Here is a 13423-nt window from a genome sequence, read left to right as displayed (position 1 = left end):
GCATTCCATTTGACATTATACAAGAGAATTAATAATTCTGAACTGTGACACCAAGAAGAAAGTGAGAAACATAAGGACTAGAAGATGGAGTTTCTTAGAAAGGTTCATGTTTTATTTTTCTTGTGCCAGTGCCCTCAACTGAGAGAATGAGTGATGCTGTTGATTCCAGAAGATTCTACAATCCACCAAGCTTTCTAGCCAATATTCAACATAGGGAAATGAAACTTTTAAAGCTGAGAGAATCTTTGCTATTTCTTGTAAGATATTGTCTCATCATTTACGTTAGTCATAAGGACACTGTGTAGAAAAGATGTTTTTGATTAACTTATAGTCCTCCCATACGCCTTCTTCACAAGATTACAGGCATTTGGCAGCAATTCTACACACCTTCCCAGAGAACATTTATGTGTGTGTGACTGCTGCTGTTTTACTTGTTATGTGGTTTATATGAGGGATTGCTTTTTCACATTAGGAAGTACATCTGCGAAGTGTATAGATGCATGCCATAATCCCTTAGGGATGATTGGCTTGAAAATTGAATTTGCAGAACTAGTGTGAGTTCTTGAATTTGAGCCTAAAATAAGGTTATGTCCAAATATCTTCAATTCGGAAAAAATAAATCTGGGAAAAATTTCAAAGTATATTTGCTGTCTTTTCATTTGTTTTGTTTTCCCATTTATTTTAAATCCTATCTGTGTGATTGGAGAGACTCATATGTTCATGAGTGCATGATGACAAAAGAGGATTATGAAAATCAAAAGATGTATTTATAGGTGCTTGTGAGCCTGGGAACAACATTCCCTTAAATAACAAACATTCTCCACAGTCCCAAATACAGAACATTTAATATATCTATTTAAATTAAAAGTACAGATACTTACAAATGCTAGATGTGATCTAGCATCACTCAGCCTGGTTTTAACTTTGTTTCTCTAAATCCATTCTTACCTCATCCTAAATATTGAGAATATTACTATCATTTGCCACCATGCCTGGCATTATGTTTTCATTAAAAAGCAATTGCTTAAAAAACACTTCAATCATATTGTTTTGTGATTAAGACCCAGTCCTTGATTTATATCAAATTATGCAACAAATTCGCATTTGATTTCTGTTACTGTGCTAACAGAAAATTGGGGAATTTTAGGATTCCTAAAATTCCTGTTTATGGAATTGTATTCCTGCTTATAGAATTGCATGGTAATCTACAGCTCCGAAAAAAAAGAACCAAAAAAAAAAAATGAATTGCATGGTAAAAACTTAAGCATGAATTAAAGGAAGCCATAGAGGAATAAAAATTACTGACTTCCTAAGTATGCTTTTCGACACTGCACTGGGCTGACAAGCCAAGTATAGCATTTCTCACATTGCATTGAGTCCAGCTACACTGATGACTAATGAAAGAAGCACCTTAAACTCATGTTCTCATTTCCTCCTCTCAAATGGTTCTAATTTTATCAAGGTTATAAAAATTAAACAGTACAATATTTTGCATATGCTTTATCAAATGAATCTGTGGAGATGCATAATGTGAAAGTCACAAAGAAGAAATAAAAAGATAAATATATAAATTAAATTAAATGAAAAAAAGAACTTGGTGAAAAAGTCATCTGTGGAAGGAACCTGATCTTAAAAATCTGTCAAAGGATTTCAAACTATTGCACATCATATGAGTACATATCAAACGTTGACCATTGCTGATGATGTGTTCAATGATCAAGTAGAATTTCCGAAAAAGTTACTTGACACTGTTTTATCAGACTAACAAACTTCCTTCACAGTCAGGGAAATGTGACAGTATGCAGAAAATGGAGATTTCACATTTTATATATCTCCATATATAAAATATAGAAGGTGTGGTAGTCAGAAACCAGAAGCTTTAGTTCTAAATACTAGAATTCAAATTGGTAGAAATTACACTACATGTTTCCAGAGTAAAGGTAAAGAGTATAAAAATGAATGTATCCTCTTACAAAATTTTCCCTCACCCAAAGATACGAAACAAAACACAACAAACAAACAAACCAAAAAGTTAAACCAAACAAAACCAACCAACCAACCAACCAACCAAATGAACAGCAATAACAACAACAACAAATACAAAATCAATAGTAACAACAACAAAAACTCCAGGGATTAGTGAAGAAGTTGGTGGGAAAGATCTTCAGTGTCAAAGGATGAGGAAGTTAGCTGTGAAGAAGAATATTCTAAGAAGAACATAGGTAGAAAAAAAAGTTTTAGGAATATGACTCCAACAATAAAATCTGAGGAAGAATCATCACACTGTGCATGTCAGCATGGAAGGAAGAAAGCTTGCAAAGCTTTTAGGCTACACAACAATTTAAAGGAATCTCTAAGTAAGAGAATAGGACACATTGTCATTGCAAGGGAAAGAAACAAAGAATTGTTGGTTATGTAGTATCAAATGGTGAGCCATGAGAACATAAATGTATGTAATTTTTGCATGGTTCCTACAGTTTATATTTCAAAATGTACATGTATATAAAATACATATATGTATTCAGCAATATTTAATGATATAAGAGCACTTGTGCTTTTTGGGAGTGCAGAGAGAGGTTAAAAAAAGGTGTGTTAGAATCAGGATTTGTAAAGTAAAAAAGCAATTAAATTACACTCTGAACAGTAAAGTACCAAATAACAGTAAAAAATAAGAAATCAAAAACCATTATTTTGAAAAATGACACTATTTCACAAACTATTGTTCAGAAATAGTAGTGTGTTATGTTCTTTTTAATCTGTGTGTTTGTGTATCTAAAATGAAATAAATAAACTTCAATTATTCCTATTTGGAGAAAGTGCATGAGATTCTTCATCTGAAGTATTTTATATGTTTGCAGAATTAACTCACCAAATTTTGAAAATGGTAATTTGTACTACATTATTTTTCTTATCAATTTTTCTCAGTATATGAGACACTCTTACATTTTGTAATGATATGGTGTGTTTTCATATAAAGATCAAGAGCAGGCAAAATCTGACCCCCATAGTCCTTTTCATATACTGTACTATTCTTAGTATGTTATTGATATTCTGAATATCTTAATAGTATATTATAAATCTATTCCAATATCTCATCCATAATATATGGCAATCCAATTCCCACATAAGGCAATTTACCAATTAGCTGATGTTTTAGTTTCTGTTGCTGTAAAAAACACCATGGTCAAAACATATATGAGAAAAGTGTTATTTCCCTATGTACCTTGGTCACCCTTAATTGAATGAAGCCAAGAAAAATAACATGGATGAAGGGATTCAATGATAGACCATGGAATAATGCTGATTACTGGCTTCCTGTCCATCCTATGACAGTTTTCTTCCTTATAACTCCCAGAACATCTTGCTTGGAAGTTGTCTTGCATACATGGAGCGGAATCAACTTATATTAATCTGTAATTAAGAACATTTCTTAAACACATATCTACAAATCAAAGTGATTGTAGCCTCTCAGTAATGGATATTTCCTGTTCTCAATATGTTTAGGCTTCTGAGAGCTATCAAAGTGATTGTAGCCTCTCAGTAATGGATATTTCCTGTTCTCAATATGTTTAGGCTTCTGAGAGCTCATTTGCCACCAAAACTTACTAATTGATATTGCTTTAGGCAGTGCTGTTCTGTGTTACAAATACTATCCCTAGATATTACTTAATTTTCTTTGATGATTTATGAACACTTTTCTTAAGACAAAGCAAAATAGATATGTTGAGCAACATCTAAAATTTTAAAACTCTCAAAGGTTCAATAAAGCAATTTATCTTTTTATTTCTGAAGAACATTTAAGTCTGGTCGAACTAAAAGAACATAACACTTTTGGACAAATATACACCCTAGCAACCCTGCACTAGAAGCCAAGATGGAGAAAACCTCCACAATAACCATAACCTTCCCCCTGGTGCTGTGGTAGACAGGGAGGAAGGTGATCCAAACACTGTAGAACACCAACATGCTGAATGTTAGGAACTTGGCCTCATTGAATCTGTCAGGAAGGTTCCTAGCCAAGAAAGCCACAGTGAAGCTCCCCAGAGCCAAGGAGCCCAAATATCCCAAGACAAAGTGGAAGGCAGTGACTGAGCCTTTGTTGCAAATGATGATTACCTTCCCATGTTCAGATTGTATATCTCTGTCAATAAATGGAGGAGATGTCACCAACCAGATTGCACAGAGAACAAGTTGGATTAGGGTACAAATGGGAATGAGCAAGTTAGTTGCCCCTTTTATCATCATCTTTCTTATCCTTCTCCCTGGAGTAGTGAGCTTGAAAGCTGTGACCACAGTTATTGTTTTGGCCAACACAGTAGAAATAGCAACAGTGAAAAATATTGCAAACGTGGCCTGCTGCAGGATGCAGGTGGCCTGGTTGGGATGTCCAATGAAGAGCAATGAGCAGAGAAAACAGAAGACTAGAGATATGAGCAGGATGTAGCTGAGAATACGGTTATTGGCTTTCACAATGGGAGTATCCCTGTACTTCACAAAAGTGACTAGTACTAGAATTGTGATGGCTGAAAAGGACAGGGCCATGCAGCCTAGAGCCATCCCCAATGGATCTTCATAAGCGAGAAATGTCACAACTCTTTGGAGGCACTCGGTTTGTTCTAAGTTGGCATATGAATCATCTGGACATCTCACACACTGCTCCATATCTGTTAGCAAAGAACAATAATCCCTTATAAGATATCATAATCATGTAGTTAATAATTATATATTTGTTTTTTTTCAGAGGATATATCAATAAATAATTTGGGGTTGAGAATATATTACACTCATTATTGCTTCAGGGACTACTAACTTATGTTGCCTGTCTATTAACCTATGCTTTGTGATAGAACAAATCATCATCACAGAAATTGGAAAAGTTATCACTTAAACAAAAATGAAATAAAAATATGATGATTACTAATATGCATAATCTCAGTTTATTTTATTTCTCAATCCATAAATTTACTATTCAGATACAAGGGTAGTATGCTGACATATTTATTGATGCTGGTTGATGAAAAACATTATGTATTTTGTTTGCTTTTGGTATTGTGCACTTTGTGTCTACATCTAGGCTTGTGAACATACAATTCCTCATTCAAAAACCTTTTGTGTATAGGAATATTTTCATTCTTGAAGCCGTATGTCTCATAAAGTTATGCATGTCCTTCTTGTTGTCGTACAATTTCTATTCCCCCAACTATACTTTCCATGGTTATGGCTATAGAAGGTTATGGCATGAAGATTATTGATATTGACATTCATCCCGCTTTCCTTATTTACGCTGTGATTAATGATAAGCACTACTCCTATTTCTTGTTGCATTCTTGATATCTTCACTCTTTTTCTAATTCTTTGATAGGAAATGCCTAATCCTTTATGCCATGTAAGCTCTTAAAATATGTTTCACTAGAGAACACTTGTTGTTCTGACCATCTTGTCTTTGTCAGGGTCTAAGCTTGGCGACAAAAAGTTTGTGGACTGTACATGTAGTCAAGATTCTTCGTACAAAGGATCAAAGAAGAATATACATCAGCTTTGGTTATGTCTAAAATTATCTTTTAAAAAATGTTAGACATGTATGTCCCCCTAAGCATTTTCTGCATAGTATAAAAGCATTAACCATTATATTCTGAGACATGGGTTGTTTTTGAAAGAAATTGCAGGTAATTAACTGGGTCCAAGGGAAACTGATATTATTTAACCAATTAAATTTTGAAACATGGAGATTTTTGGGCTGTAGTTTCCATCTAGGACATATCATATTTCTAGTTTGTAAAGAGAAGATATTCAAATTCAGCAAATTTTTCTCTGCATGCAAGCATGTACCTGTATCATTGGCAATCTCATTTTCTTGGCACTGGACACAATCAAAGCAGCAGTCGGCTGTTTGTTTCTGATGACTTTTTCTGAACCCTGCAGTACATGTCTCACTACACACTGAGGAGGGAACCTGAGGCAATACACGTACAGACACACAGACACACAGACACACAGGCACACACACATATAAATATAAATTATATATAAATAATATATATATACATGAAATATGCACATTATATATGTTATATAAATATGTATTTAATATGTATGTCTGTGTGAAGATCATGAATACATCATATATAAAATGAACTATAGATTAATATTTTGGAATTTAACAGATGTATTCCTCTGAAAATTTATTATTTTATATTACCCTGAAATGCATTGAATATAATACAATAATTTGTGTCATGAATATTATATATGCAACATTTTAGGTGTAATAATTTAAATTTTCTCCTTGCTAAAGTGATTAATTCAAATGTAACTTTTATGTGTCATCAGTTTTTCTCTTAAAAACTGATAAATAAAATAATAAGAACACAGAGTTGTATGGAAAGAGAAGGTTGGATATCTCAAGTAGACTTGTTCAATAAATAAGAAAAAAGTATGTCATATAAGACTCTCATACAATTAATGAACTTTTCCTAAGTGTAAAAGAAAACATTTAATCCCCATTCCATCCCACCCCTGCCCCTGCATCTATTAAAGAGCTCCCCAACAATCTGGCCACTCTGGCCTCAATGATCTAACATTTTCACATTCTTTGGCATGCACCCTTCACAGGACCAAGGGTCTCTCTTCACTCTGATGCCAGATGAGGCAATATTCTGCAGAGGAGGGGAAACTGGGAAGGAGGATAATATTAAAATGTAAATAAGTAAAATTAATAATAAAAATCTATAAATTAAAAAAAGTTTTAATCTAGGAAAATACTTCTTATAATGAATCTATGCTATACTTAATTAGACTACAACTATGTTCATACATAATCAGGTTATATATAGTTTATATGTAGTAACAATATATATATATGTATATATGTGTACATATATATGTGTGTGTGTGTGTGTGTTTAACTGTATATATTGCTATAAATTAAAAAAATATGTTTCTGTAGGGTAGGGTAAATGGTCATATGGATGCAATTGACCATAGGATTCAGAGTCCTTTGATCCCTATAACCAGATCAAATGAATTTCAGTGTCATTTAATTTTGGTGCTTGTAACTGAGAATGGTCATTTGCAAGAATATTAATTGGTCTTGACCACAGGGATATTGTTGAGTGCTTCCCATTTTAAAATTTAGATATCTTTAAAAAAATAAAAATTGTAGTGTACCTACCAATGTTTCTCCTGTAACCCATTCCCAGTCTTCAGATATATGAAGATGTTGACTCTGTTGCAAACAAGGAAAATAGCTTCCTATTTTCACTTTTAATCCAAGGCCTTTTGGAAAATTCCAAATGATGAAAATGTCATACTTGGCACACTGATTTTCCTTATGATTCATGTTCACCAGCTCTCCAACAGGGTTAGTAAATACCCTAGTTTTCAGCAAAGAAGCCACCTGAAAGAGATGAATCATTATATGATTACAAATGCATATCAATACAGAAAATACCAAATTGAGAATGTCCCATAATTTTTTAATGTCTTTCAGAAAATACAGGTATATTATAGTAACCCCATGTAGTAAAATACACTATACTGTATTATTACAAGTTATAATTACATGTTATATTGTATAATTACAATTTAATATACTTCACATTAATTGTTGCTGGTTAAGAAAGCTAGAATAAATGATTACCAGAGAACAAATCACATGGTATGTGTGTGTATGTGTACATGTCTGTCTAAAATAATATTTAAAAGCTAAAGCCAAATATGTAAGAAAAAAGGGGGAGTTATAAAATATGGAAGTTTTGGAAGTAAAGAATGGTAGTGGGTCAATCATGGACATACTGCATAGATGTATGAAATACCCATTAACTTAATGAAATGTGTACTCTTAATCATACGTGTTGTTATAAATATTATTAATTTAAATGAATAGCTATTATCAGAGCACATGTACTCATTTTTGAGAAATTCTTCTTGAGAAAAATATTCTAGTCTAGTTATCACTTAAGGATTTTATGATGAAACTCTTGCCTCCTTTTAAATTTTGAACTTATTTGGTTAAATGTTAAAACAAATTTTCACATAATTCACTTATATTTATGAAAATGTATTGTCTCCTATTAAATCTTATCACTGTGCATGATATATATCCATGTAAAAAATTCATTTTGGAGTTTTGCAGTATAGAAAACTTTATACCAAGAGATAACCTGTAACAAATGTATGTGAACTTCTCAGCAGCCTGAAAGGTCACATTGCTATATCTAAGCATAATGAAATGTAAGAAACGTTACCTTCTGACAGTCAGTGAATAGTCCTTTGGGTTTGGCCATTTCCTGAGACTCTACTTGTTGAAAAATGAGTTCGTGATAGGTGTGGGCCACAGCATACACAGCATTATACAAATTGTAACCTTCTTCACTCAGGACCATGTCAAATGTGTGCTGTTTTAACCATTCCAATGGGTTTTTCAACATAAAAAAATCCATTTTCTTCTTATTCTTTGAGATTGAACAGTTAAAATGATTCCACTGCCCCATAGACTGAGAAATATCTACTGGATACTTGGATGTGTTTATTGTTTGCATAAAATTTCTAAATGTAGCGATGTCATTGTGGTGGTGGACAAAAATGACAGTCCCGTGGAAGAAATCAAGGCTGAAATCTTTATCATATGTGATGTCATCCAATTTTGAGGTTGTGATCCAGATTCTCCGTGCAACTAAATATGCCCATCTTCTAAAGCTGAGTCCTAGAGTGGAGATCATTTTGCCATAAATGATTGTAACCTTTGCTGAAGATGTCATAAGTTGTTGGTCATATATCTTAAACTTTGTGTTGTATAACTTAATGCTTTCTGGGATCATAATCACAAAAGCTAAACAGATCGCATGCCTTTGCATTTCTTCTCTCAAGTCTGAGTGAAACTGAATACCTTGGTCATCATCTGTGATGACCAGTCCTATCCAAGTCCATTCAAAATGAAACATCAAGGAGACCATGCCATGGAGCAAATATGTGTCCTTGGTTGCTATCTGATAGATATAGGGAAACTGGTCATGGTCACTCAGGTTAGGATTAAATGGTCCAAAGAAAATCTAAAGAGTATAGAAGAGAGGATGAAACATCCACATGAGGAAGATGATTGTTAGGATGTTTGGACATAAATACATGTAATGCAACTCACCATTCAGAACTCAGATTGAGGGTAGTAAGATTGCACAATACATATCATAGATTTTTACTGATATATTCTAGAATATTCCTGACAAAACTGTATGTTCTAGAAAACAGCTTTCTTTGTTTGCCCAGTATTGTTATACACTCTGATTATTTTATTTTCTCTCTCTCTCTCTCTCTCTCTCTCTCTCTCTCTCTCTCTCTCTCTCTCTCTCTCTGTGTGTGTGTGTGTGTGTGTGTGTGTGTGTGTGTGTGTGTGTGTGTGTGTGTTTAGCAGCATACCTATAAATGCATGGGGTCCAAGTTTTCTTGTAGGCACATGTAAATGGAATTTAAAAGTTGGTAATTCGTCCAGTGTCACACATTATTACCTTTGGTGCCCTTGAATTAACTGAAAGTTTTAAGGAAGTTTTCCATGATGGTCCTGTAAGTTTTACATCACAACGTTTCTTTCTTCCACAGTTATAATTAAGTAGATCGAAATAGTTGTTCTGATGTAAATATGCTTTATCCAGAACTCCCATTGTATCTTCACACATACCAAAAATGAAGGAAAATATCAAAGACATGTTGGATAAAAGATAAGGATTCTTGTTGATCTCATCAGTAGCAAAAAACATTACCAGAAAAAATTCATATTTTCTTGCTGGTATCCTAAAACCAAGCATAATGATGATTAAGGGAGATGCTTGAAAAAGAAACTTTCAATTGCAATTAAGTTTGTATCACAAGGCATTCTATATTTCTGTCTAAATGTCATGAAATAAGTCTCATTAATTAGAGATCTTAAGATTTGAATACAATTTAAAAGTTCATAGACCCATGATACTAACCTATGATAAATTTTGTAACTTTGACAATTAATAAGGGGACTATTTTACCTCTGAATACCATCTTCAGACTTCATTAGCGTCCAATTGATTAAGACTGTTATAATATAATCTTGGAGATATAATTCCACAAATACAAAATAAAAAGCATGACATAAACAACACATGAAATACATAACACATTTGAATTATAATTTTAGTAATTAAATGTAATTTATATTAAACATGTTAATAATTTTAATATTTTTTGAATCATATATTACATCAAAAAATTTTGTTCAACTTCTGTGTTCATGTACTTTTTAACCCTAAAAATATCATTAATGCATATTTAAGAATTTCTATTGCTTATGATCCTATACCAAATGTTGCATAATAAATTGTATAAAAATTCAAAATAATTTTTGAGTATCAAGCAGAGCAAAAGAACATAAAAGATTAAAAAGGGAATCCCATTTATTAAAAAGGGAATATATTCAAAAGCCCTTATATAATAATACCTAACACAGAGTAAGTTTATGCAAAATTAATTATGTATCTGTGTAAATTATCTAGCAATCAGTTTACTTCAAAAGGAGTATCAGTGTTTTGAGGAGAGAAATTATTATATCAGTAAGAACATTTTTCAAATTTCAAATTAGGAATAACTCGTTGAAGTTATACAATATGAAAATGCTAATTCTATGCATAGCATAGTAGGAAACATTATCAATAATGTTTCCATGTCCATAGAACAAGCATTTAATAGTTTCAACTGTTAATATACATTAAACAATACATATTTAAAGATATCTTCCACTTAAATTTATTTATTCATTTCAAGTACATAAAATGATGCAATATATTGTGCAACCTGAATATTATCCTTTTGGCTCCTATCACGTCAACATGAAGTCACCTTTTAGTGTGTTGCTACTATTTTAATTTTGTAAAAGTGGATTGAAATTTCTCTTAACACTTCAGGTCTCCTAATTCTTTAAGGTCCTTTAATAGATGTCTTAACCCTAAGATCTTCTTTCATTTCAAATGTGTTCCTCTGCCCAAGCATAGTTGGCAGTTCATCTGTTCATCTGTTACTACTAGCAAATACCTCTCATCAGGACTAAAACACCAAACAGGCTCTTTTTGCTGAAATTTTCACTTTTAATTGACTGTTTGAATCTAAGTTTTTCTTTCTAAACCTTAAAAGTGTATTGATACAATTCATATATTTGTAAATTTAAATCTTATTATGACTTGTAGAAGTGTCACTTATGAGAATGTCCACTATTTTTTCCAATGAGATCTGGAATGATACAGAATGCATCAGAAATTGAATTTCTACTGACCTAACACAGAATTACAATAATGTGAAGCCACCACCAATATCAAAGTGTACAAAGTATACTGTTGCTAACAATTAGAAAATATTTTGTTTAAATCGGAAAGACCCAAATTTGAATAAGAAATGGGATGAGAGTCAGGGATAGAAAAGTGCAGAAAACTTCAGTTTATGAAAGAATGAAGTCACAAGCTCATGGATTAGTTAAAATTTGAGTGATTTCAACATCCCTTCTCTCATGATTTGCAGGCACAAATGATAACATCTCACACTTGGAATCTAAGAACTATGTAGCCACATTGAGAACAGCTTCTTATCAACAAGAAATACATTTATTCTCCTAGATTTTCCATAATGTTACATTTTTTAAAAGTAAGAAAAATATTGAATATCTATATGATGCAGATAATAATTCTACTATGTGACTGAGTGTTTGCATCACTGGATGAAAAGATATTCTGGTAACAGAATAAGAAATCTGGCAGGCATTTTCCATATTCAGTGACAGCTCCAGAATGACAGGAGAGGCTCATTTAAAGAGTATTTTATAATGCAAGACATATATATATATATATATATGTATATATAAATATATACGTACAAATATGTACATATATATACACTCATAAGTATATAAGTAATAATATACATTTAATCATATATAGTAGACATCATTCCACCACCACCACCACACGTTTCAATGTCTCAGTGTATGCCCAACTTTTAGAGGCCAAAATTAGATAACCATTTTATTGAGGCCTTTAGATGCATGCTTATAAAGGAAAGGTTGGCAGAAAATTGAAAAGAGGCAGTGATGCAGTCTCTTCATATTGAGATTTTGCCAAAAGTGGGAATTATGAACTCAAGGTAAAGGTAAAAACATATTTCAATGTATATCAACAAAGATTCAAGAGATAGAATCCAGTCTCTCTTGTTTTCCAGCTTTGTGAACTAAAGCCAATGTACTAAAGCTAACGTAAACTTTGACACATTTGAAAGTATCAAAACACTGATTGAAGTTATAATTAATATTCTGTGGTTCCTAAAGTTACAAGGGGAAAAAAAGACAGGATCTTACAGGGTGTGTGCAGTTATATACTTCTAATTCATAATATTGAAACAAGAAATTAAGTTAGTAACTTACCTAAAATTAATAATGTGATTATAAAAATTTTCTTCAATAGGGCTCTCAAGTGTAAAAAGGACAAAACCACAGTCATTTTGCAAATCTCCATCATAAACTTCGATCTTCTTTATCCTCCAAAAGCAATTGGGTTCAGTCAAACTGCACAAAATGAGACAAAACTTCAGGGGAAAAAAGGCAATAGTGAAAGCACACAGCTTCTTCATGTCTGCTAGGATCTAGCATGGAGCAATTGTGAAACCTGATTCTTACGTAGGCAAACATAAGACACACATTTACCCCAGTTTGTATATTTTAAGGCTTCTGCTGACGGGCGATCCACTTAATTATATTCAACAGTTTCTTTCCGTTCATCATATGTTCTGCTCCCTGGATACAATGGGAAAATTCTGGCCTCAAGCTCTACATCTGAGGTCTGAAAACTTTTGATCAAAACATTTCCAAAAACATGTTTTGAAGATAATGTTCTCCATCCACAGCGGCCATGATTTCATTAACATCCATGCCACAAATATTCCAAAGGCCAATCTTCTCTTGAACAGACTTCAACAGACCATGTGTCAACAGCAATATTTATGAACCCAATAGATTTTCTCAGAACTTTTATAGTAAGACAAGAGTTGAGAAGTTATAAATGTTCCATATCATTTGGACTTTGAGTTGAATCGTGGCACATTATGACTTTCATTCCCTGGTGTAGGGAAGGAAAGTTTCACATGCAACACTGAGCCAGGAGTTGAGCATGTTCACAAAATCTTCTTAAGCTCCCCATGATTCTTGTGATCTGGAGAATATGTCATTATGCTAAATCCAATAATTCCTGGAATCATACAGATTCAACGTGCATCCTGTTCAATATCAATTCCTATGAAGACATTTAATGGGTTGTAATGTTGATCTCTTGCCTGATAATCAGTTCTTGACACTCAATGACATTTGGTAAATATTTTTCTCTTTGATGTTTGTTCACACCTCAATAAGATGGTTGAGAATAAT

The 13423-nt window shown here is 32.7% G+C and overlaps 1 protein-coding gene across 2 annotated transcripts; it reads right to left on the bottom strand.

Annotated features, from left to right (window-relative positions):
• Positions 1-3758: 3758 nt before the first annotated feature.
• Vom2r3 (vomeronasal 2 receptor, 3) lies at positions 3759-12633 on the bottom strand. Of its 2 annotated transcripts, none has more exon segments than NM_001099460.3 (6): positions 3759-4664; positions 5830-5953; positions 7172-7396; positions 8247-9050; positions 9504-9786; positions 12428-12633. In NM_001099460.3, coding segments are annotated over 6 exon segments (2526 nt in total). In that variant the 3' UTR covers positions 3759-3780.
• Positions 12634-13423: the final 790 nt, after the last annotated feature.

This window comes from Rattus norvegicus, chromosome 1, assembly GCF_036323735.1.
Source record: "Rattus norvegicus strain BN/NHsdMcwi chromosome 1, GRCr8, whole genome shotgun sequence".
NCBI lineage: Eukaryota > Metazoa > Chordata > Mammalia > Rodentia > Muridae > Rattus > Rattus norvegicus.
Note: the sequence above shows the minus strand (reverse complement) of the source record. Positions and strands in the feature narration are given on the sequence as shown.